Source organism: Leucopleurus acutus (genome assembly GCF_964270905.1).
Source record: "Leucopleurus acutus genome assembly, chromosome: 7".
Classification (NCBI taxonomy): domain Eukaryota; kingdom Metazoa; phylum Chordata; class Mammalia; order Artiodactyla; family Delphinidae; genus Leucopleurus; species Leucopleurus acutus.
Window position 1 is genome coordinate 3024676 of NC_139150.1, and position 24345 is coordinate 3049020.

The 24345-nt window shown below is 56.8% G+C and overlaps 1 protein-coding gene across 3 annotated transcripts in view; it reads left to right on the plus strand.

The window, feature by feature from the left end:
- Positions 1-24000: 24000 nt before the first annotated feature.
- Positions 24001-24345, plus strand: part of COL5A1 (collagen type V alpha 1 chain) — a gene marked incomplete at its 5' end in the record, with an annotated part of 154471 nt that continues 154126 nt past the window's right edge. For all 3 annotated transcript variants that reach the window (XM_082843342.1, XM_082843343.1, XM_082843344.1), the window contains one exon: positions 24001-24118. In XM_082843342.1, the coding sequence (XP_082699468.1) occupies positions 24001-24118 (118 nt within the window). The remainder of the gene's footprint in view (positions 24119-24345) is intronic.

A 24345-nucleotide genomic window follows, 5' to 3' on the forward strand; every position in this document is an offset into this window, starting at 1 on the left:
CTAATAAAAGTTACTGCATAGCTAATAACATGAAAAGATATTCACCATCATCAGTCACCAGAGAAGTGCACGTATAAAGCCATAATGAGACGCAAACACACACACACCATTCTGATCTAAACTGAAGAGAACCCAGCCATCACTCGTAGAGAACTACTTCAAACAAGATAATAATAACATGGCACAAGAATTTTATAGGAGCTGTTTCCCTAGTAGCCCCAAACTGGAAACAACTCAAATACCCACCAAAGGGGAGGGATGAACACACTGGGGTACGTGGACAAGTGAAATACTTTTCAGGAATAAAAAGAGAAAAGCCAAAGTACTAATACACACAGCGACACGGATGGGTTTCAAAATTATCCCGAGACACAAAAGGATAAATACTGCATGATCTCATTTATTGGAGATTCACGAAAAGGCAAGGCTAATCTTCGGTGACCAAACTGATAATAGGAGTTACCTCTGGGGGTGGGTGTTGACTGAAAAGTCAGGACAGAACCTTCCGCAGTGATGGAAAAGTCACGTATTTGATCTGGGTAGTGGTCATATGGGTGCAAACATGTACAATTTATTGAGATGTACCCTAAAGATTTTTGCGTTTTACCCTATATAACTATACTTTAATAAAATACTGGTAAAATGTACCATTAATAATAACACTTAAGATAGAAAATACTTGGAAATGAATCTAATAAACTGTGTGCAATACTTTTACTGTGGAGAAAATTACAAACTGTAGTAAGAGACTTGGAAGAAAATCTAAATAAATGGAGAGCTGTTATGTTTGGGAATGATAGGTATCACGTCAATTCTTCGCAAATTCATCTATTGATAATGCAATTCTAATAAAACTCTTAACGTATGCATGTGTGTGTGTGTGTGTGTGTGTGTACATGAGTATGTGAGTGCAACTTAAAAAATTTCATATTTGAATATTTATACAGAAGATTAAGGAAACATAGGTAATAGAGATGTTCCTGAAAGAAAACATTGTGGGAGAATTTAGCCTTCTAGATCTCAAGGATTGTTACAAAACTAAAGTAATTAGGCCTTAAGACACTGCAGGAACAAACAAAAAGACCAATGGCACGGAACAGAGATCTCATAAACAGACTTATCTGGAACCTGGGTTTGTGGAGAAGACAGCACTGCAGATCAAGAGAGGAAAAGATGGACTTTTAAATGAATTGTTAAAGGGTGGTTTGCTGCCTATAGACAAATAAATAAATAAAATAAACTGGACTCCGGCCATCTCACAGTATGTTGAAAAGTTACTTAAAGATCCCAATTAAAAGGCAAAATTGGGGGCTTCCCTGGTGGCGCAGTGGTTGGGAGTCCGCCTGCCGATGCAGGGGACACGGGTTCGTGCCCCGGTCTGGGAGGATCCCACATGCCACGGAGCGGCTGGGCCCGTGAGCCATGGCCGCTGGGCCTGCGCGTCCGGAGCCTGTGCTCCGCAACGGGAGAGGCCACAGCAGTGAGAGGCCCGCGTACCACAAAAAAACCCAAAAAACAAAAACAAACAAAACAAAACAAAAAAAAGGAAAATTGTACAACTCTTAGAAAATGATGTAGGGTGATATATTTACGACTTCAGGATAGGAAAGGATTTCACGAACCCTGCCGAAGCAGCGAATACCAAAAGGGTCAAGCTGGATTTCACTGCCTGTATTTAAATTCAGAACTTTTGCTCATTAAACAGAACACAATGTGAAGAACTGTATTTGTAACCCACCTAACCAAAAACAGTATTAGTGTTCGACATTTACAAAGGCTTTTTATAAATCAATAGAAGACCCCTAAAATGTAGAAACATGGTCAAAAGACTTGAGATAAGTACTTTCAAAACAGGACGCTTGAAAGGTCAATAAACACAGAAAAAGATACTCAACATTATCAGTAATGGGGAAATGCAAATTAAACCCAAAATGTTATAAGCTTTCACATATACCATATTGGTAAAAATCAAAAATTATAAAAATAACATGTTTGGCAAGGATGTGAAACAGCAGGCATCCTTACCATTGTTCCTTGTAATATAAACGGCTCGCACAATTGCTTTGGAACAAAATTCAGCATTATCAGGTCAAGTTGAATAGATGCTACCATATGGTCCAGCCGTCCGTGCCAGGTGTGCGCCCAAGGGTGGGCTGGCGGGGTTGTTTCAGGCTGTATCCTCGTGTGTATTCATGGAATGGTGTTTACCATGGCAAATTACGAAAAATCCCCCACATCTCCATCGACAGTGGGATGGGTGCAGAAATGGTGTCACATTTACACAGTGGAGGGTACAAGAGCAAAGACGGATGAACCAAGGCTGCCTTCAACAAAAGAGGTGAATCTCAGAGAAAAAATGTTGGCAAAAAACCACAGGAGAGTGGGAGTCCATTCATGTAAATTTCAAAGCATGCGTACTGAGGCACATAGGGGTGAAGAATGAAAGGTAAAGCTCTACGGAAGCCATAGGAAGAGACACAGAACACTCAGGAGCGAGGTCCCCTTGGATGGGAGGCCTCAGGTGGGAGACAGCAGGTACCCAGGCTGGGTGTGAAGAGTGACAAGGCCACGCTGGCCTGGCTCAAGGTCCACAGAGAGCTGGCCCCTCGGTGGTGACAGGGCCAGCAGACAGGGGAGGACACAAGGGGCTTCAGGGGGTGCCTGCGCCTTGTTCCATGCCGTGGCCCGATCCCCGGCCCCAGCGAGGGGACGCGTCTCTACGCTCAGCTAATCACAGTGATTCTCTGCTGTTCTTCCTTGAAACAGAGGTGGGAAGGGCCAGGAGGGGAGTTCTGCCAGAGTGAGGGTGGAGGGGTAATCCTGAGAGTTCTTAGCTCTTAAAACAGTTCTCAGAGAGACTGGTGTGTGAAGATGCCCGGGGTTGCCTGAGGCCGAGCGTGGCTGCACGGAAAGATGGGAAGGGCCCGGGCCTCGGAGGTGCCCCTGAGCTGCCCACGTAACCAGCCCTCGGCGGCATCACCTTGGCGCGTCTTTCTCTCCTGAGACCTCATCTCCCCGACTCCCGGACCCCTTAGCTCGCATTCTGGGGCTGCAGATGAAGCCTCCTACTTACTAAGGCCTGTGCTCCTTCACACCGACCTCTGGGCAGACTCAACAACCCCTCCTACCCCTTCCTTCTGCCAGCTTCACTGCCTTCTGAATTCCAGGTCCCTGTCAACGGCCTGCACGTCCAGGCTCCTTTGCCCCAGAGAGCTCGTCTCTAGTTCATGGAGCTGGATCTCGGGAGACAAAGAAGAGAACAGACCCCATTCCCTGCCCCTGCGGTCACTGGCGTCCCCAGACCGGGTGCGCTGGGAAAGGCCGTGCTATAAGGCTGCCGGCAAAGCCCTCTCTCCAGCGCCCCCGTATCCCTCAGGCTGTTTCCGGCTCCTCTCTCCGACTCAGAACAGTGACTTTTTTATGAGCTTCCTGCAGGTCCGCACACGTGGGTTTTCTCCACCTGGAATGCCAAGCGCTGGACCCCCGTCCTGACGCTCAGACCAGCTGCTCCGCAGCCTGACGGCCGGGACGGAACCCTCCCTGTCTCCATTCAGCACTTCTCTTGCTTCTCCTGCCAGAGAGCAGATTTGATGTTTTCCATTTCCTCCAGTTCATCAGCATTTGTTTGTCCCAAGGCTCCTTCATTTCCCCTCCTGGGACTCACAGATGTGCCCAGCCTTCCTGGCCGCCCCCGCCCCCCAACCCGGGGACCAGGGTGGACGTGGAGGCCACGTGATTCCCACGCAGGGACCAAGCCCCTCGCCCACCTTGCCCGGCATGGCAGCTTGGGCCCATCGGGCAGCTCGAGGTACCTGAGGGGCCCTGGTTCCTTTGCAGAGGGAAGAGGGGGTCCGTCATGCTGTGTGGGGGAGGGTTCTGGGTCCAGGAAGGACGGACCATCTTCCCAGAGAAGGGCCTGGGAAAACACGTGAAAGCTGTGCTGCGGAGGAGACCCTTGGGGTGGGGAGGCCGCCGGGGTCCGCTCTGCCGTCCTGCCACTGCCAGCGTCCCCACTGCGTGTCGGCCTTTCCCTGGCCCAGGGTGCGAGCATGCTCCCCGGCCAGTCTGCTATTCTTGGGTCTGACCCTGTGGAGTCGCTGCTGTCTCTACCGCGTTCTGAGGATGTAGAGATGGGACTTGGCCATCAGACTGCAGTCTACGGCAGAGCCGGGGTTCACCCAGGTCTCTGGGGCGCCCCGCTGGCCCCTTCCGCCTTCCCCAAGGTGGACTTTAATGATCTGTCTTCGTGTCTCTCCTCAGCCAGACAGGGCTCCTTGCGGGTGGGGCTGTACTCTGTCCCCTGGGAAGCTCCGGGGGGGGGGGGCGGTGAATGGCAACGCCTGGAAATCCCAGGAGCTCAGTAACTGCCTTGGAGACCAAGCTGGGTCAGGATGGCAGAGGACGGGAGCGCCAGGCTGGGGAGCGAGGGTTTTGTCCTGCAGGGTGGGTCTGGGGTGGGGGGACACCCAGGGATGCAGAGGTGACAGTGTTTGTGGTGACTTTTCTGTTCCTCGCTGAGGCAATCGGCTTGGACAGGACACGGCAGCATCCGTGTGCGGTCTGAGGACGTTCTCCTCCATGTCGCCCGGATGCGGGTCCACTCCGGTGTGACCAGCAGCCTCCTGGCTGCGCCTCTGGTGGGTGTGGCTGGAGGGAACACGCCATATGGAAAGATACGCTATCAGCTGTGGGCTGTCCCCAGATCTTGTCAAGAATCACCCTTGACACTTGCGGGGTTAGGAAAAGCGCTGCTTCATGAAGACCAGACCCAGGGCTGAGCCTGCCTGGAGGAGGACACAGGAGCCCGGTGCCAGCTCAGCGGGTGGCTCTGGGCGCTGGGGAGACCCTCAGGCACAGGCTCACCAGGAGGCAGGAGCTGGACCTGCGGCAATATCGTAACTGAACCACAGACACATCTAGTCCAGTCGCCCCTTTTAGAGTTGAAAGAAAGAGGGCCCAGGGCAGCTCACCTGCGTGCCCGAGGTTCCCAGCCAGCTGGCAGCTGGCACAGTAGCAGGCCTGACTTCTGTTCAGGCTGAGCTGACGCCTGGTGCCCTTCTGTGCTTGGCGCCCCCCTCACGTGGGTTCCCAGGCCCCCAGGCTTCTCCGTGAGGCAAGCATCCGGGGGAGTTGCAGGTGTCTTTACGATGCATCCAGCCCTTCATCCTTATGCAGAGCCTCGACAAGAGGCCTGGTGAGTGTCCTGTCCGTGGAGCGTCCAGGGTGGGCACTCGGACACCGTGAGCCGTAAGCAGGGCCCCGGTGGACCCTGCGGGCTGGGGTCGCTCTGGATATCTCTGTGTCCTGCTGGGGCACAGCCTGCACCTCGCCCAGCACGGCACACACAGCGGGGCTCGGTCAGGGCAGCCTGGGCCCCTGCGATCCCCCCGGGGTTTGGCGGGCAGAGCTCACTCACGGCTGCCTGGGCGGCCTCTCTGAGGATGGCCGCCCACACGGCCTCCCGGGCTCCGTGCTCGCCCACAGCCGACGTGTCCTGCCCTCGGATGAAGCCTGGCCGCTGCCCACCAGGGGTCCTCCCTATCCCTAGATGGGGAGGCTGGCAGTTGTGGTTCTCGGTCCTCCCTCTGCTGACCTTCAAGTACCAGTTTGGAAGGGGAGATTTGTGGCTGGGCGTGAAATTGCCGTCCTGAGAAGGCCCAGGAGAGCTATAAATAGGGCAGCCTGTCCTTGGTGGGCAGACTCCTTCTGGGTGAGGGTGTTTCAGACCAGTGCTGTGCTTTAGAGCAGCACAGCACAGTCGTTGAGACAGGCCCTGGTGGACGCGCTTGTCCCCGGGATGGAACTATATCATTCCTCGAGCCAGACCCGCAGAGCAGCTCTGGGCTCTGGTAAGCCAAGTGCCCACAGGCTTTCCTGAGACTGCAGGTGACTTTTCTCACGGGTTAATTTCCTGTTAATGTCAATCCCTTTCCACCCACCACCAGACGCTCCCTTTCTTTCCAGGAAGAGAACGGTTTCTCCAGCTTCAAGTGTGTCCCCGGAGAGAGGCCGACTGGACTGAGCCCCCTCCTGGGATTGGGCATATGAGCCAAGTGCAGGCCGTGGTCATAAGATCAGGGATGCCGCTCTGGCTTCAGAACTGGACACCTGTGCTTGTACTGCCCACGGGTTAATGGCAGTTTTTCCATATTTCAATGGTTGGTATAAAAAAGAAGGAAAAAGACTGTTTTCTGTCATGTAAAAATTATATAAAATTCGAACTTCAGGGTCCATAAATAAAGCTTCATTGGGACACAGCTGCACCCGTCATTAATTATAATTATCTGTGGTTGCTTTCACCCTACAAGCATGAGCTGCGTGGCTGCGACATACACTCTCCAGCCTGCAAAGCCAAAAATATTCATTGTCTAACCCTTTGCAGGAAAAGTTCCTGGTGCTCTGCACAACCAAAGGCTGTGGGCCCTACGAGCATATGCTGAGAGTAATGGCTACTCTCCGCACAAGAGCAGCTGGGTGCGTGAGATAACCTGTGCATGCAGCTTGAGGGGGGTTGTGGCTTGTCCGATAGGCCAGCCAACGACCCCCAAATCCATGGATATCAGTGGTTCTCGACCAGGGCCGTTTTGCCCCCAGGGGACATACGACAAGGCCTGGAGATGCTGTTTTCACTGCAGATGGGGGGATGCTACCGGCATTTGCGAGTGGAGGCCAGGAATCATGCTAAACCTCCTGCAGCGCAGGATGGCTACAGCATAGGATGGCTACAACAGAGAATTCTCTGGCCCCAAATGTTGACAGGGCTGAAGCTGTGAACTCTGCTGTAAAGAAGCCTGATTCCAGCCGCTGTGTGCGTCATCGGGCCAGGCCTGCATCAGTGGGGAGGGGTCAGATGGGACTGGAAGAGGCAGAAACTGAGAAAACCCAGCAGAGCAGGAGTCTGACCCCGCTCGCTGAGTCAGGAGCGCTCAGGGTGGGATGTGATGGGCTGCACCCGCCGGGCCCTCTGCTGTGATCGGGCAGTCCTGAGCCTTCCACGGTGGCTCTCCGCACCCGTGTGCCAGCCCCGTGCTCCGCCCTGAGGAATGGGGTGCAAAAGAAAGCGGGCTTGTGCTTTTGGTTCATCTCACTGAAGGTGGGGGACAGAAACCACATCACTGATGGCAGACAAGGCCCTTTGTGGTTCACAGCCCCGCACCCACCCATCCTCGCCTCACGGGAGTCCCTGGAAGGCCCTCTGTACTTCGCCTGCAACTGGAACCTTCTGGAAGCCGCCCTCCCTCCGTCTTCCTTCCCACCCAGAATCACACACACTCCGCGCTTACACACCACTTTGTACAAGCTTCTAACATGGAGCTCTTGGGGTGCGCCGTAGGGAGGTGCTGACGGAGCCCCTACAGGCAGGGCCTGTGCTCGGTCTGTCCCACTTTGTAGTCAGGGCTTCAAGCCAAACCCGCCCCAGGCCGCCGAGCCTCAGCTCTCTGATGACGGAATGAGGGCCCGGAGCCATCTGACATCACATGGAATCAGCCAGCAGTCACATGAGAGAGGCTGGCTTTGGACGAGAGGCCTCCGGGGGCTCCAGGTAACGGAGGACAGTTCCTTGGTGACGGCTGGCAGAAGGTGGAGGGGAGGAAGGGCAGGGCTGCCCCGGCTGAAGGGGCAGCAATGGACATTCAGAACCCTCCTCTGGGTCACGCTGATGAATTTCCCAGAACGCGAATGAATCCAGAGCAGATTCTACAAACTCTGAAGAGACAGAAATCGGCATCGGTTGTGGGGAGACCAAGGGCCGGGCTCAGGCCAGCACCGTATGAATCATTTTCAAGAAACTAGTTCTTGGCTTGCTGGCCTGTTCTCTCTCCTTTGGAAAGCTGTTTCCATTAAAACGTTCTGGAGGGTGGAGGATACTTTTTCAGTGGATTGGGTTCACACACGAGCTCTACGACAATTATAGTGTTTTTGAGCCACTGGTTTTAACGATGAGATGAGTAGTTTTATCACTGTGTGCCCGGAGCGCGGCAGACCGCAATCTGGAGAGGCCAAGGGAGCCGAGGGTGTGAGTCCCTTTCACCCGCAGACATGGAGGCCTTGGAGATGCAGATGGAGGATGGACTGAGGCTTTGGGGCCAAGCGGACCACTCAGCTGATGAGGGACACACATGAGAGAGCCCCTGGAGCAAAAGCCCAAGGATGGGTAGCCCTTTCGCTAGCTATGGGGTTTGGTCAAGATGCTGGGCCTCAGCGGCCTCGTGGGTACGAAGGGATGCTACTGGTTTAGTAGGGTGCCTAGCAGAATCACCCGACAGCTTCTTATACGTGTAAGTCCTGGGCTCCTCTGAGCAGGTTCTCCAGGCGTGGAGTAGATCAGAGTTTTTAACCCATGTCCTGGCTGATGGTGGGCCTGTTGAGGTTCTGGACCGGCGCTGTCCGAAGTCCAAAAGGATTCGGTGCCCTGACGGGAACGTTCTATATCTGCAATTTGTGACCGCGAGTTACCTGTGGCCGTCGGACGCTTGCGACGTGTCTAGTGCCACTGAGGAGCTGACTCTTACATTTTATTCGATGTTAATGGATTTTAAGTTGATATTTAAATGGTCCTGTGTGGCTAGCGGCTAGGACGATGTACAGCACGGTTCTGGAACCGTCGAGCTAGTTAGGCCCACAGCCATGCAGCACCAGACAAAGGTCAGGTACGAATTTTACAGCCGAGACCTGCAGAGAGCATGCTCTGTGCTCGGTAGCGGCAGAGGAGCTTATCGTGTACATTATCCCTTTTCATCACCAGAACCCAGGAGGCAGAAGCTTAGTTCAGAGGGGCCAGTAAATCGCTCAGCGGTGTGAGACTGGCCAGGATTTCCAGGCAGGAGTTTGTCAGTCTGTCTCTCAAACCGTTTGAAGACTTTCACTGTGATGTAGGAATAAAAGAGTCAGCTCTTTTACGTTTGGGCCTTCCAATTCTCTCAGAGAGAGCCTTCAGAACTTTGGGGGAAAAAAAGAACAAAAGAAAAAAGAAAAGAAAAGGAATCTCTAAACCCCATGGGAAAGAATGAAACCGAAGCATCATCGGGACATCTGGTCTACCTCGTGCAGCATCTATGCACAAAGGAACTGTGAACTTTCGGGAAGCCTCCATGGTATTCCAGAAGCCCTATTGCAACCACTGCATGGGCTCAGAAAGGCCAATGCCAGGCTTACCTTCTGGCCTTCTGCTCAACTTGACTCTGTATCCTGTATCCTACAGTACCCTGAACAAGGATCTCCCAGCTCAGGGTCCACCTACCTTACGATCTGCATGACTCCGAGCTCGTTAGTCACCAGCTGGCCTGCCCGTGGGGCTGGGGCTTGAGACGTGTCTGTGGACGTCCCCATACTCTGCAGAGGATGGGTGCCGTCTCGGTGCCTCCAGTACCACCTCCCCACCCACACATCCTCTCCTACCCCAGCACAACTGCTCATCACTGAGGGTGACTGACGCCTTCCTGCCAACGGACTCACTCGGCCTGCGTGCTGCGGTGGGTGGTTCAGTCTTTCTGGAGCCGTGCGGCTCACCCCGGAGAAGAGGATGAAGAGCAGGCCAGCTATTTAGATCAGGCAGTGGGTCAACCCCACAGACCCTCCTGCCTTTAAAGCCAACACTTTCTCAGGCAGACCCAGCAACCTCTCACACACTGCCGTGGGCATTGGCACAGAAGCCTACATCTTCCTTCTGATCAAGCAGCACGGTTTCCCCTGGCCCCGGCTCAGGCCAACAAGTCATCTCAGCAGAGGAGGGAACTAGTGGGGTCCTAAGCGATGAGGGCATTGGGGTGTGAGGACGGAGCCTTGAAGCACAGCTGTGGCGCTGGAGAGACTCGGCCCCAATTCCAGCCCGGATGTTCCTTTCCCTTCTCTAAGCCTCAGGTTTCATCTACGAAGCAAAGGTACGGCATCCGTGTTCTGGGATTTGCTGCAAGGATAAAATATGGTTTTGTGTCTCAAGTACCCCCAGAGTGCCTGTCAGGCACCAGGCACTCAGTTCTTGGGACCTATTCTTTGGACAACGCTGTCATTTTTGTATCTTGGATGTAGCCATTCCACATGGGAACGGAGGCTGAACCGGTGGCCAGGGGCCCAGAGCTCTCACCTGGGCTTTGCCACACACAGTGCTATGATTTGGGGCAAGACTTGGCTTCCACAGTTTCCTTATACTTCTCGTGAGCTTCTCGTGAGCTTCTCGCGGGGGACAAAAGAAAGGATGTGTTTGAAAGCATGGCCTAAAGTGTAAACAGTAAGCAAATGGAAGGAAATACTTATCATTCATTGGATAATACCCATCCTTTTCCCGTGACACTAACTTAAGATTGATGTGAGGAAAATGCAATCACTCCCTTCCCGGCCCCCCAAAGACCATTAGTCAACCCAATTTTAAATCTACTGTGGGGACTTCCCTGGGGGTCCCACGGTTAAGACTCCGCACTTCCACTGCGGGGGGCACAGGTTCGATCTCTGGTCGGGGAACGAAGATCCTGCATATGCTGCATGGCATGGCCAGAAAAAGAAGGAATAAAAATACATAAAAATCTATTGTGATCAATTATATTTGTTAAAAAGGAAACAAAACAAGACAGCATACTTTGTATCTGGGGTGTCCAGCTGATGGTCTGAAAGAAAGCCAGCCATTCAGCTGCTGGGAGATGCAGCCCCAGCCCCCACCAGGGCGGGGGACCGGGAACTCATTGTTCCAGGGCACCTGCTTCAGGGTCTATGATGGAGACATTGTCCTCCTCGGGTGTTTGCGGAGTGACAGTGTTGGCACTTAGCCCACCTCCGAGAGCCCACCCAGCTTTGACGTTCCGTGATTTGATGCAAATAAGGGGCCTCTTGGTCACCATGCAGTGAATTCTTGCTACAGGCCAGGCCTGTGCAAAAAGCTGTGTGTGTGTCACCATTTCCTGGGAAGACATCTAGGTTATACCAACGGGAGGAGTTAGGTACACCTCCTAAGTGGGCACGGGAGGAATTCATTTACAATGAAAGCATCTCCTCGCTCTGGAAATGAGCTGAGTTTTGAGGGGCCCTCAGACAAGATAAACCCTGGGAAGGCTCCCTGTGGCTCTAAGGTACATCTGGAGCAAAAGGAAAACCATTCTCCCAAGTATCTGCTCTGTGGTGTTTCTGCTGTCCTCAGGGCCCATATGGAATGACTCCTTCTCCACATGACAGCCCTTCAAATATGTGAGGACAGCTGTTTAGAAAAGACAGCTTCTTAGGAAAGCAGGTGGCTACCCCACAGGAAATCTGAGCTTTACAAATGGAATAGGGGAAGATCCGCCTTCCCATTCTCCCCTAAAGCCCTGAGACACCACCGAAAGGGTTCAGGGGAAGATGCTGGCCGCCACCCGGGACTCCAGGAGGTAGATCAGGGTCAGAGGGCCACTTAGGGTGAAACCAGTGGGGTGCTGGTAAACGTTTAACGACCGAGTCTTTAAGGAAAAGGCCTAGCTTTGTAGCGTTTGCCAATTTCTGCGGTGTAAATACTCCCACCATGGCTGATTTTAAGAAGTACACGACTGGCTGTTGTGAGCTGGTACCAGCCAGCTCCAGGCCCACCTCTGGACCTCTGCTAACATCTGACAAGTGGACAGGCCTCAGGGGAAACAGTCAGGGTGAAGATGAGATCTTCCAGGGTCTGCAGAGGTAAAGGAGAGGGGCAGTCTGTGCGGCCTGGTCCCCGGGACGGTGGGGCAGAGGCTCCTACCATCCCGGGAATTATTCTAATGTCTACACCTTGGAGTGTCTGAAGTTTGCACGCTGGCCAGTTTAGAAACATGTGTACCACCAAGGTCTCGCCAGTTTGACTCTCCCCAATCCAGACCAAGGTCTGATTGACATTAGTAGACGTGGACCAAGCACTTCTGCCGCCTGGCCAGGAGGGCGTGTTTCATCCCGCTGAATCCTCATGAAAGCCTGTGAGGTTCCCATTGTACAGATGAGGAAACTGAAGCACAGAGAGGCTGGGTATCTTGATCAAGACGTGCGGTCCGCTCGCTCGGAGCACGTCTGTTCCTGGTGCCTCCCTGTCACGAGCCGGGGACAAGAGTCAGCCTCTGTCCCTGTGGTCAGTGCAGTGAGGGGGCAGCAGCCTGGGGGTGGCACTGGGAGCCCACAGCAGGGAGTGAGGGACAGAGTGGAGCTGAGGTCCCTTCTCTCCAGGATGCCGTCCTCCCCCTCCCCCTCTGCCCACAGAATTCGCAGCTGTCCTGCCTGGGGTGGGAAGCCAGGCCACTGCTGTTCAGACCTGCAGGAGTGGAAAATCTGCAGCTTTGGTGCTCCTGGATCCCATTAAAACAAATCTCCTTGTTGACAAAAATAAAAAGAACTCAGTCGATGCCAGTATTTGCCGTCGGCGTGCCGCGTTTACTCTCCCACAAGAAGCTGGATCCCGAGTTCCCAACTGGCAGAGGCCCACGGGCTTCAAAGGGGAAATTCCAAAGCGGGCAGGGGCCTTGGCGGGGTGCGCTGGAGAATGGAAGTGCCCCACGGGGGGGGCGCGGCCCGGAGATGTCCAAGCCCAGGGTCTCATTAGCGCCCAACACATTCTGTCTCATTTTCCTTGGCACCATGTCTGCATTTTCCTGGGCTGCGAGGTGGGATGTGAGTGCGGAACGGATGCTGCTGGCAAGCTCAGCTGCAGAGCCAGCGTTTTCCGAGCTCGGGCAGCTTGGTGAGACTGAGGTACCACCGATGGGCTGCGCACCCGGGCCGGGGGGCCCCACGGCCCCCGGGTCGGGTGGGAACCAGCTGGTCTCCCACATCTTTGAGCATTGGGTCTCTGATGAGGACATATGGGGAGCCTGGCTTGCCCAGTTTATTCGCTTCTTGCAGCTGCTGTAACAAGGCACCAGAGGCGGGGGACATGGAGGGGAGCTTCGAAATACAGAACTTCATCGTCTCCCGGTTCTGGAGGTCAGAAGTCTGAAACCAAGGTGTGGCAGGGGCAGGAGTCTCTAGGGGAGGGGGCTTCCTGCCTCTTCCAGTTACTGGTGGCTCCAGGCAGCCCCGGGCTGGTGGCCACATCGCCCTTGTCTCTGCGTCTGTGGTCACGTGGCCTCTCCTCTTCTCCTCGTGTCTCCCTTCCTTGCATCTCTTATAAGGACGCTTGTCACTGGAGTTAGGCCCACCCCCGCCTCTCGGAACCCAGCCTGGAGCAGCAGCCCCCTCAGCCCATCTAGGGCTGCCCCAGGCCCGACGCCTTTTCCCAGAACCACCCCCTTGGCCCAGCGAGGGGACAGGTGCCACTGGGCCATGTCAGCTAAGGGGCCTGGGCTCAAGACGGACCTGTCTCCTGATACGTCCCACCTCCCTCCGGGTCCCCCTCCAGGTGCCCCACACTCTGGAGGTCTCAGAAGAGCAGCGTATTAGTGTTCGGTGGCTCTTATAGCAAATGACCACAAGCCAGGTGGCTAACACACAGAGCTTCACCCTCTCCCTGTTCTGGAGCCCGGAAGTCCAGGACCACGGGGTCTGCAGGGCCGCGCTCCTCCTGGAGGTTCCAGGGGAGGGACCTCCCTTGTCCCTTCCAGCTCTGGTGGGTCACTCCAGACCCAGCCTCGTCTTCCCATCTCTCCTCTTCTGTGCGTCTGTTTTTAACCTCCCTCTGTCTTCCTCTTCTAAGGACAATTTCGATGGGCTTTAGGGGTAAACCAAGATGATCTCCTTATCTCAAGGTCCTTAACTTAAGCACATCTGCACAGATTCTTTTCCCAAATAAGGTCACAGTTGCAGGTTCTGGGGATCAGAGTGTGGGCGTGTCTTTGGGAGCCATTGTCAGTATCCCACAGCCAGACCTGTCCGGGGTCCCCAGTGTCAGCTCTGCACACCCTCCTTCTCGGTGCCCTGGTCCCCGCATCGGGCCCTGAGAGTCAGTGTGGGTCTGCTTGGCACTGTTTCTGCTGGAGGGCAGCAGGGAAAGGGCGTGTGCCCTGGGGTGGATGGGTGGGATCCTGGCTTCTCCACTTGGAGACTTGACAGCGCTGGCCCCCATTTCTAAATGCTCTGAGTCTGAATCCTTACCTGCGAATCGCAGATGCTCTTTGTGTCACGGCAGGAGTGAGGGTTAAAGGTCACGCAGCTGCCATGTCCCTTCCAGCCAACATTGCCATCCTCGTCCTCCTCCCCCTCTGCAGGAACCCGGAGTCACTTGCAGCTCCACAGCTGCTCAGCTCAGGGACTGAGCTCAAAGATTCGGAGGAATGAATGAACTCGGTGTCTGGGTTGAACTCCACTTTGGGACACTCATTTTAAATTCTATATTCTCTTCTATTTCCTCTTATGGAAGAAAATCTAATCTGGGAGCTATTTCCATTCAAAATATTGGTTTCATACTAAAAATGAAAACAAATAAAACTAACCCCTACTGGAAAAAACAACAACCCCAGGCGGTGTTTGGCACCCCTGGGCACCGTGCCGCCGCAGGCATGGCTCCACCGAGATGCATGTCCTTTCACCAGCTGCCTTGTCCCTGGCCTTGTCCCCTGCCGTTGGGGACCTTACCCTCGGGACGCAGGGAATGTAGTGGGTTCTCTGCTCTTGCACCACTGGCCCGGCATTCCAACCCATGCTGACTGCAGTGTCTTCTCAGTCTCTGAGCTGGGGAGTACCTGAAACTCCAGGCATGGAGGCCTCTTTTATTGTGTTCGGGACGGCGGAGGGTGGAATGGTGGCCCCTGTGAATGTGACCTTACTTGCAAAAAAAAGTCTTTGCAGATGTAATGAAGTTAAGAATCTTGAGAGCAGGAGAGCATTCTGGATTACCCAGGTGGGACCTAAACGCCATCACGGGGATCCTTATAAGAGAGGGAGGCTGAGGGAGATTAAAGAACAGACACACAGGAGGAGCCACATGAAGATGACGGCCAAAACTGGAGTGATGTGGCCACAAGCCAAGGAATGCTGGAAGCCCCGAGATGCTGGAAGAGGCCAGCAGGAGACCCTTCCCTGGAGCCTCCAGAGGGAGGGCAGCTCTGGCACCTGGCTTTCAGAGAATACACTTCTGTTGTTTTAATCACCCGGTTTGTGGTCATTTGTTACAGCAGCCCTGGGACACTAATATGAGGACCAGGGTGAAGATGATGACCACAGGACAGGAGCTTCTTAAAAATTAAGCACGGTTGGGCTTCCCTGGTGGTGCAGTGGTTGAGAGTCCGCCTGCCGATGCAGGGGACACGGGTTCATGCTCCGGTCAGGGAAAACCCCACATGCCGTGGAGCGGCTGGGCCCATGAGCCATGGCTGCTGAGCCTGCGCGTCCGGAGCCTGTGCTCCGCAACAGGAGAGGCCGCAACAGTGAGAGGCCCACGTACCGCAAAAAATAAATGAATAAAAATTAAGCATGGCTGTCTCAAGGAACAGGGCCCTGCTTGGATGCTGTCCCACCCAGACCCACGCCACTGCTCTGAGAGGTGAAGAAAACAGAGCTGAAGGTTTTTGCCCTAAAATAGCATCTGGTTTACTTTTCAGGAATACTAATAAGCATAAAAATAGACATCCCACCACGAAGCCTGTGCGAATTTAGGGCCCACCTTCTCCTTCCACTGCTGTTAAGTTCTTCTCATTTATTTATTTTTTAGTTTTATTTTTTAAGAGATTAATTCATGTATTTATTCACAAGGCTAAGACACATTCCCTATAATTAGTGACAGATTTTTGTTTTCACTTCGTGAATTCTTCTGTGACTTCCTTCTTATAAATTGAAGTATAGTTGATTTATCTTCCTGTTTATTTGTTAAGCGGCAGATTTTTGTGGTCCTCCACGTGCAGCTGTCCTCGGGGCCAGGCGGAGAGGGGTTTAGGACCACCCAGGTTCCAGTCCCCACGCACCACATCCTCCTGGTGTCGTCCTCAGTTTCTGTGTGTGGCGTGGGTGAGAGGATGGGGCCATGTGGACGTGTCCCGTGGCCAGGACTTTTGAAAGAGCAGGCAGCCCTGCTTCTCGGGGGCAGAGTGTGTTCGCATCTGATCCCTTAGTGGTGGTGGGTGCTGTGAGGGGAGGACCAGTCGGGAGAGACTCTGTAGGGAGATGCAGGGGTCTGCGCCCCCCTCTCAGGGCCTTGGTGCTCTCACCTGTGAAACGGGGGCACTGGCCTTTGACTCCTCACAGGACACAGCTGATGAAATGCCAAGGGCCAGGCAAATGGGGACCGGGAGGTGGCTGTGTAGGAGGATGTGAGAAGGGGGTGCTTGTGTGGAGAACAGAATATAGACCCACCCTGGGCGGGTCGAGGGCCCCCCGCGGTGGGGAACCTCGCTCCCCCATCTGTGGACAGGAGGGGAGACAGTACTTCCCCCCCGGCTGCTGGGGGCCCCGCGAGGTGCCGGGCCCCGGACTCACATCGTGCAGTGGACAGCGTCCGTGACGAGGGTGCATAACGGGCGGGTCGGCTTCCAGGCTGGGCCCTGGGCTCCTGGCAAGTCCAGGCTGACCCCAGCCCCTGCCTCCCCATTCCCACCTCCATCCCCATTCTGGCCTCTTCGTTCCCCACACCTGCTCTTGCCTCTCTGAGCAATTCTCCACCCTGCAGTCAGAGAACTTTCCAGAACACAACTCTGATGTAGCCTTTTCCTCTTAAAACCCTCTACGCGGCCCCGTTCTCCTTAGCAAGAGTCCCTGCCTGGACCAGCAGAGGCCCCCAGGCTCCCGGCCTCCTCCACTCTCTGCTCCATCACGGCCCGAAGTGCAGCCCCAAGAGTCTTCCGCTGGGCCCGGGTGCGTGTGTTCCCTCTGCTGGTGGGGACCATCCAGGGAGGACATCCCTGAGAGGTGGCACCAGGCCCTGAGCGACTCCTCTGCGACTTTGGGGTCTGAGCTTCAGGGTCACCTCCTCGGGGAGCCCCCAGCCCCCCAGAGGTCGGAGCCCTCGGATGCTAGCACACAGCCGTCTCTGCTTTCCCCACCAGGGCACCTGCCCTGCCCTGAGCCCCCAGCCCCAGGCTCTGAGCTCCTGCTGCCAGCGGCGAGAACTGCCTCGGAGATGGTGTCTGACCAGGCTCCTGGCTCTGAGCCCGGGGCCCGCACACAGGGCCTTACAGGGAGGGCGAGGGCGGCAGGCCCAGGCAGGGGTCCACGCAGCTATGGCAAAGGCCCTTCTGAGCTGCTTTGAATCCACGCAAGGCAAAAGGGCCGGGAGCCCACCCACCAACCAGGCGTGGGAGTGAGCTTACCCTGCAGGGAGGGGCTCGGGGGACTCAGCTAGGGCCTGGGCAGCCGCCACTCCCTGCAGGGCCACAGGAGTGCGGATCTCTGAGGGCACCTCGGCCCCTGCGGCAGCTGAAAGCGGGAACCTCTCACGGTTTGCAAAGCACCTCTGCCTGAGCCCACAGACCCGAGAGGCAAACAGAGCACTGCGGCCAGGGAGTGGCTAGAGCTCGGACGTGGGGCTGGGCCCCCCTCGCCTCCACTCACCGGTCAGTGCCTTAACCTCTCTGAGGTTCTGTTCCCTGATCGTGAGCACGTGCTCTGTGCCTGGAACTGTCCCTGCCTCATCCCCCCAAAGCAATCACACAGCCTGCAAAGGGGTCTCTCCTGGCCCATTTTCCAGACCAGGAAGCTGGGGTCCGAGTCAGCTCCGTGCACACAGAGGGCCATTTGCTCCAGGCTCCGTGGACACCTGTGCCTTCCCCTCCCAAGGTGGGGTCCCGTGTGGGCCGGCGGGGAAGATGGGATGAGATCCCCATGTTCAGCAGACACTGTCCTGGGCAGTCTAGAAACGCCCTTTACGTCTGGGGAACAGAGCCCTTTACCTCTGGGCAGCTCTCACTTACACAGACTGCTCTTACCGAGAGTCCACAGGGATTTTTCCAACTGACGTTTTTCTGGGCTGCAAACTCAACATTTGTCTAGGAAACCTCTCCAGGAGGGTAACCTGCCCAGCGAGTCTGAGGCCGGGAGAGGTAGGTCCACATCCTGTTGTCTGAACAATCGTAAACTCGCTCTGTGCGTCCAGAGTCCGACTGGGGCCCATCACGGTCCGTTTTGTCTGGAAATGCCATTATTTTGTGACGTTTACTTGGCCCCCGATAGAAACATCGAGGGCATGACATGGAAACAGCCGTGCCGCACGGAGCAGGGAGAGGGCCGTGCAGCGAGGGACCGACAGGCCTGATTCACCCATCACGTCTCAGCCGGTCCTGGGCGCGCCTGTTGTGGGCGGCTCCAGCAGTTATGCTGTCCTGTCCCTGCCCTCGATGGGGGGCGGCTCCCTGGCCATTGAGAACCATGCTGCCTGGCCTTGGGCCGGCGCTGTGCAGCCACGAAGAACTCCAGCCTCAGGTGGACCTGAGTGTCGGGTCTGCGTGATGCCACCAGCTCAGCGTTGAGTGGTTTGCTTGTACAGGGCTGCTGGTCCTGGATGTGAGCTCTGGGAGGGAAATAGCTCCTTTGCTGGACTCTGGGTTGGCTGGGTGAAGAGGCCTTCACTTCTTGGAGCTGTGTGGAAATTTTGACGCAGTGGAGGGGGGCTTCATGGGTAAACCATTAGAGAAAACCCATAGAATTTTAGGTGCAATCACGGGGCCCTGGAGTGCAGTGTGACAGCCAGGACCAGAACACAGGCTCCTGATTCCCTGTGCCAACTCTTTCCAGCTCAGCCCCACTCACTCTCTGGTTCACCCAGCAAATGCAGCACATGCTGGGGGCCGGCCCGGGATGCTGACCGAGATCAGGTCCCTGGAGGGAGGGACCACGTGGCACGACCACGTGGCCTTCTGAGGCCCGGCTCCACCCGCGGTACTGGGCTGCATCTGCCCACACTTGTCACGGGGACTGCGGTGCATTTCCCTGCAGCCCTGGGCCTCTCCTCGGGAAGGGCAAGGTGCTGTGGTTAGGGATGGACAGAGGAGACCCCGGCACGGAGCCTCTGCAGGAGGTGGCTCTGTCTTAGCCGCATTCTGCCTCCTCACGCTGCCTGCCGCCGCACCCCCTTGCCCGGTGTGGACAGCATCACAGATATGACACTTAGCTCCACGTGCAGAAGGGGCGAGATTGTCGGCAGGCCTGGACCAACAGCCAGGGTGAGCCGCCATCCAGGTCCCTCCCGCTGGGCAGGGTCCTGCCCCCACCCTCACGGGCATCAGAATGTCCCTGTTGTTCTGGAGAACAGAGAGCCCCCATCCCTGGGTGTCTCCAAAAGGCCCACAGACTAGGATTGCCAAGGTGTCGTGAGCTGAATTATGTGCCCCCCTTCCAGATTCACCTATTGAACCCCGACCCCCAGCACCTCAGGATGTGACTGTCTTTGGTGAAAGGACCTTTAAAGAAGAGACAAAGGTAATATGAGGCCATCTTCATTCTAAGGTGAACTCGTCCAATGTGACTGGTTGTCCTTATAGGAAGAGATGAGGACAAATCTGTACAGAGGGAAGATGCGGGGAGAAGAGGGTCGTCTTCAAGCCCTGGAGCTGCCTCAGGAGAACCAGCCCTGTCCACACCCTGAGCTCGACCTCCAGCCTCCGGGATGAGACAGTACATTTCTGTCGTTCAAGCCACAACACAATAGTGGCCCTAGGAAACTGATCCCCTGAGAAGCCTGGCATCTTGGGAGCTGCCCTTGGCCGTTGGCCGGCCTGGCTAGGCTCTCTCCCCGGCTCCTCCACTGTGTCAAAGTGGACGCCTTAAAGCGGTGGATTTCCCCTAGTAGCTGTGGAGAGTCCCCTGGGATTAACAGCCACCCACCCCAGCATGGAGGGAGAGCCCTGCTGACTGGGTGGGCGGGGCAGCAGCCCCTGGTGTGCTGAAGCCCCAGCACTGCAGGGCGCAGTGGGCAGGGCCCAGGGCTGGAAGGTCAGTCGGGGGGAGCCAGCCCGGCGGCCCTCTGACCGACAGCCCCCCTCGTCCTGGAGAGCAGGCTCACACGGGGTTGGCGGCCCCGGCAGGAGCTCTGGGCTCAGGCTTGGCCACCCCTCCCCCTACTTTTGCATCTGGAGCAGGTCTCCTCGTCCTCCTGCGCCCAAGGGAGCGATTTTACTCTATTGAGCCAGTGGTGCAGGTGAATGGGGTGAAGGCTCCAGCAGGAGGCTCAGAGGGGTCGCAGGAAGACCACCCAGCTGCAGGATGCAGGGGGCAGGAGGGGGCACCGGGGCCTCCCAATGCCCAGCAGGGCTTTTTAGGCCTTCCTGCCTGGCTTCTCCTCCAAGCTCCACAGGGATCCCCGGAGGCTGGCTTCTCACCCCACTTCCCAGGAAGCAGCACTGGGGAGCAGAGGTGAGGACTCACTGGCCCAAGTTCCCCTGGCCGGCGGTTCCTGATGCTGGAGTTGCAGCTGAGTCGGGAACTCTGGAGTTGGCCTGGCCCCAGACACCCCCCTGCAGGATGCAGCTGCGGCCACGGGTGCGGGGTGCAGGTTTGGAGCACCCTCCTCGGGCAGCCTGGGGGAACCTCGAGGCCACCTCCACTGCTGTGAGTAACTGGGGGCAGCTCTAGTCCCTCAGTCCACCAGGCAGCAGCTCCCCAGTCCCTCCTGGGCCCAGTGGGCCACGACCTCTTGTAGGGCAAGCAGGTCACCGGGTTCCTCCACCTGCTCTGTGGGTCTGTGAGCACCCGCCTGTGAGAGGGGGAAGGAGAGAAGGAGCCCAGTTGTCCCGGAGGGCTTCCCCAGGCTTTCCCCAGCCAGGCGATGACCCTGGGAGGCTGGGTGGCCCCTTAAGGTGGGAGGGTGGGAAATGAAACAACCCGCAAGAGGGTAACACTTGGGGCTTGCCAAGGACGCTGAGAACCACAACTCTGCCGCTTGAGAAAAATCAATGAGGGGGGACTTCTCTGGCGGTCCAGTGGTTAAGAATCTCCTTCCGGTGCAGGGGACTCGGGTTCGATCCCTGGTCTGGGAACTAAGATCCCAAACGCCGCAGGGCAACTAAGCCTGCGCGCCACAGCTACAGAGCCCATGTGCTCTGGAGCCCATGAGCCACAACTAGAGAGAAGCCCATGCGCCCCAACAAAGAGCCCCCACGCCGCAATGAAAAGATCCCGCGTGCCACAACTAAGACCCGACACAGCCAAGAAAAAAAAAGAAAAGAAAGGAAAAGAAAAAAAATCATCGAGAAGAACTTACAGCAGGGGAAGGAGAAGGTGGGCAGCAGGTCCCAGGTGCAAAGCTGGGGGCACACCCGGCCTGCCAGGCACTGTGGGAGATACACAGCCATGGGCGACCAGGGGTGTGCAGAGCCCTGGATGGCGGTGAGTCCCTCCCATGCTGGAGTACCATGGCTAGAAGTCCACGCACAGGGAGGGACCGGGTGGGAACGTGGCAGTAATTTCAGGAGGGGAGGGAGGCACACAGGCAAGCAGGTTCTGCTCACCGTACAGGAGTTGAGGGGAAGAGACTGGGTTGGGGGCTGGCCAGGGGGCTGGGTGCCTTTGCTCACTGCAGACATCCTAGAGCCCAGAGTGAAAGAAACAGTTTTCAAAGGACTCTCCAGTTTAATCAGTTATGGGAGGGCCAAGGGATGCTCCTTGGGGCCAACCACCACCGGGCATTGTTGCAAGGATTTGGGCGAGGCGATCTGCATCTTTCCCGCCCGAAGGTAAATCTGGTTTCAAATTCAGGCTCGGCCACGGATGGATGGACTGGTACTTTGGGTAAGTCCTTTACCCTCTCTGAGCCCCAATTTCCTTGTCTGTAGAGGGGAGAAATGACAGTATTCCCTACTGCTGTGTGTGACCTGATGCAAGAGTGGCTTTAAAGTGGGAAACACATGTGGCTGGCTGGTACTTCTGCTGTTCCCACTGGAATAACAATCGTGACCAGGCGTCACGGTTACTCTCCTACAGTCCTGGGCAGACAGGCCAGGCTGGTCAGTTTGGGGATTTTTTTCGAGTTTTCCAGTGGGATAGAAACTTACCTCCTCACCCAAGTCTAGGTGTGGAGGAGCCCACCTTTGTCTCAAGCTTTCTCTTTACTGTGAGCTCAGCTCTCTGGGGGACCCTGGGTGTCCCTTGACTATCAGCTCTTGAGGGACCAGATGCCCGCCCTGAGTTCCAGGTGTTGGGAAGGCTGGCTGGCCAGCACAGAGGCACCTGTAACTGTCACAGAAGGAGCACCCTGTGTCCTTGGGGGAAACTGGAGCCCTGAGTCTGCACTATCTTCTGATAACTAGACCACTGACCTATGGTAGCATCCCAAGGCTTTGGGAGAAGCTGGCCTTCCCCTGGTGGGGGGGTCGTTCCAGGGGCCAGGTGGAGCTGGGGGCTCAGGGAGTGTCTGATGGAATTTCTCTCTCATTAAGGCACACAAAGGACCAGCTCCAACGGAACCAACACACACCACTTACACACACAGACACACACGCACACACACATTTCCCCGATCATATATGTGATTTATACAGGTTGTAAAACAACAACAAAGGACTGTAAAAAACCAGAAAAAAGTTTAGCTTTACTTTTTTTTACCTTTTCCTGAGCAACATTTAGTGCCGCCGCGAAGGGTACGTGGGGCAGATGTGGACCATCAGGGTAGCACCAGTGAACCACCACCTGGCTCAAGAGGCAGTGTGTGGCCATCCCAGCAAACCTAACCTCTACCCACCTCCCCTCCCTTCCTGTTTCCAGAATGATGGGAATTAAAGGGCATTTGGGGAGTGTCACGCCCAGTCTGGAGATGTAACTGGAGCATCACTGCTGAACTGTTCAAAGGGGATGCGGATGGCTTAGGGTTTGAAAAGCCCCGACTCACCTTCCCTCCTCTTTAAAAACCAGCTCTGTTGCTCTTCGAGGAAGGGGTGTGAGTGGGTTTCAGCAGGTTATGTGGGGAGCCAGGTGGGAGGGGCTGCTACCGGCCAGCGGCGCCTGGCAGGCGTCCTGCTCCAGGGAGACCTCACCAAGGCTTAAAGAAGCGGAGGGAGAGAGGCAGTGCCCAGTTGTCAGTGCCAGGGCAGCAGCGCCCCAACCCCTCACCCCTCTGCCTGCTGTCACCTCCCCAAGGGGTGTCTTCTTTGCTTTCCTTTTTGTGGCAGAGGGGTCTCCACGCAGTAGGAGGGAGTGAGTGGGGAGCGGGAGCTGGCCAAGTTCGCCTGATTAATATCCAGGATGTGTGGCATCCGAGCTCCCTCGGAGAACTCTTGGGAGCCTCGACCCCAGCCTGGGCACGGATGCCCAATCTGCAGTGGGGGAAGGTGGAGGGCGGGTCGTCTCTCTCGGGGTGGACATGCCTGCCACAGTCTTGGGCGCCCCGATCTGGCTGGATTGGAAGTTCAGTCTCCACCCAGAAGAGGAGCTCTGAACTCCAAGTAAACGAAAAAGGCGGGGTGAGCTGCAACGTCCTTTTTAAACCCCAAATGATCGAACTCGGGGCCCCTCCACACTGGTTCTGGGGCTCGGCCAGGTGCGGGCACCTGGGGGGGGAAAGCGGGGTGCAGCGTGGGCCGCCGGGCCCCGTCCGCCCGCGCTCGCCGGCAGAGCTGGGGGCGCCGGGCCCTCGCCGAGTCCCCGCCCGCCCCGGGCCAGCCCCTTCCTCGCTGCCGCTCGCCCGCTGGCCCCACCCCCTCGCCCGCTGCGCCCAGTGGGAGGCGGGGGCCGGCCCGGCCGAGCCGAGCGCCGGCTCTGATTTGCTGCGGGCGCGGGGGAGCCACGGCCTCCTCGGGTGCCGTCCCCGAGAGAGGGAGGGAGGGAGGGAAAGGGGGAAAAGTGCTCGGCGCCCGAGGCGAGGTCCGCACTCCTCGTTCGTCCCCGCGGCCGGCGCAGGACCTCACTCGAGCGCAGCGCCCACGGGGAGCGAGTCGTGGGGCGGCGGCGGCGGCGGCGGCGGCGGCGAGGAGGAGGCCAGAAGGAGTCGGAGGAGGCGGGGGAGGTCAGGGCGAGCGAGCCGAGCGGGGGTCCCGGCCGCCCCGCGGGCCAAGGTCGAGCCCTCCCGCCCGTGGGCGAGCGCGCCAGCCGACCCTCCAGAGAGCCACCGCCACAAAGAGAACGGGTCGGCGGCTGCTCCCATGATTCCCTAAAGTTGTGCCGGCCCCGCTGAGTTGTGCCCCGCGCCCCGTGCGTCCCCGCGCGCCCAACCCGCGCCCCGCCGGCATGGACGTCCACACCCGCTGGAAAGCGCGCAGCCCGCTCCTCCCGGGCGCCCCGCTGCTGTCCCCGCCGTTGCTGCTGCTGCTGCTGCTGCTGTGGGCGCCGCCTCCGAGCCGCGCAGGTAAGGGCTGGGCGCTCGGGCGCGGGGGGCCGGGGGCCGGGGGGCCGGGGCCGGCGCGGCTGTCATCCCCGGGCGCCCGGCCTCTTCCGCGCGTGCACGACCTTCCCCCACTGGGCTGTGGAATGCACGGGCCGGGACTCCGAATGCCATTCGTTGGGGGCCCCGGAGAGGGAAACGCGCCGGCACAATACTCCCCACGTCAAACGGGCCGGCGGGTGGGACTGTCG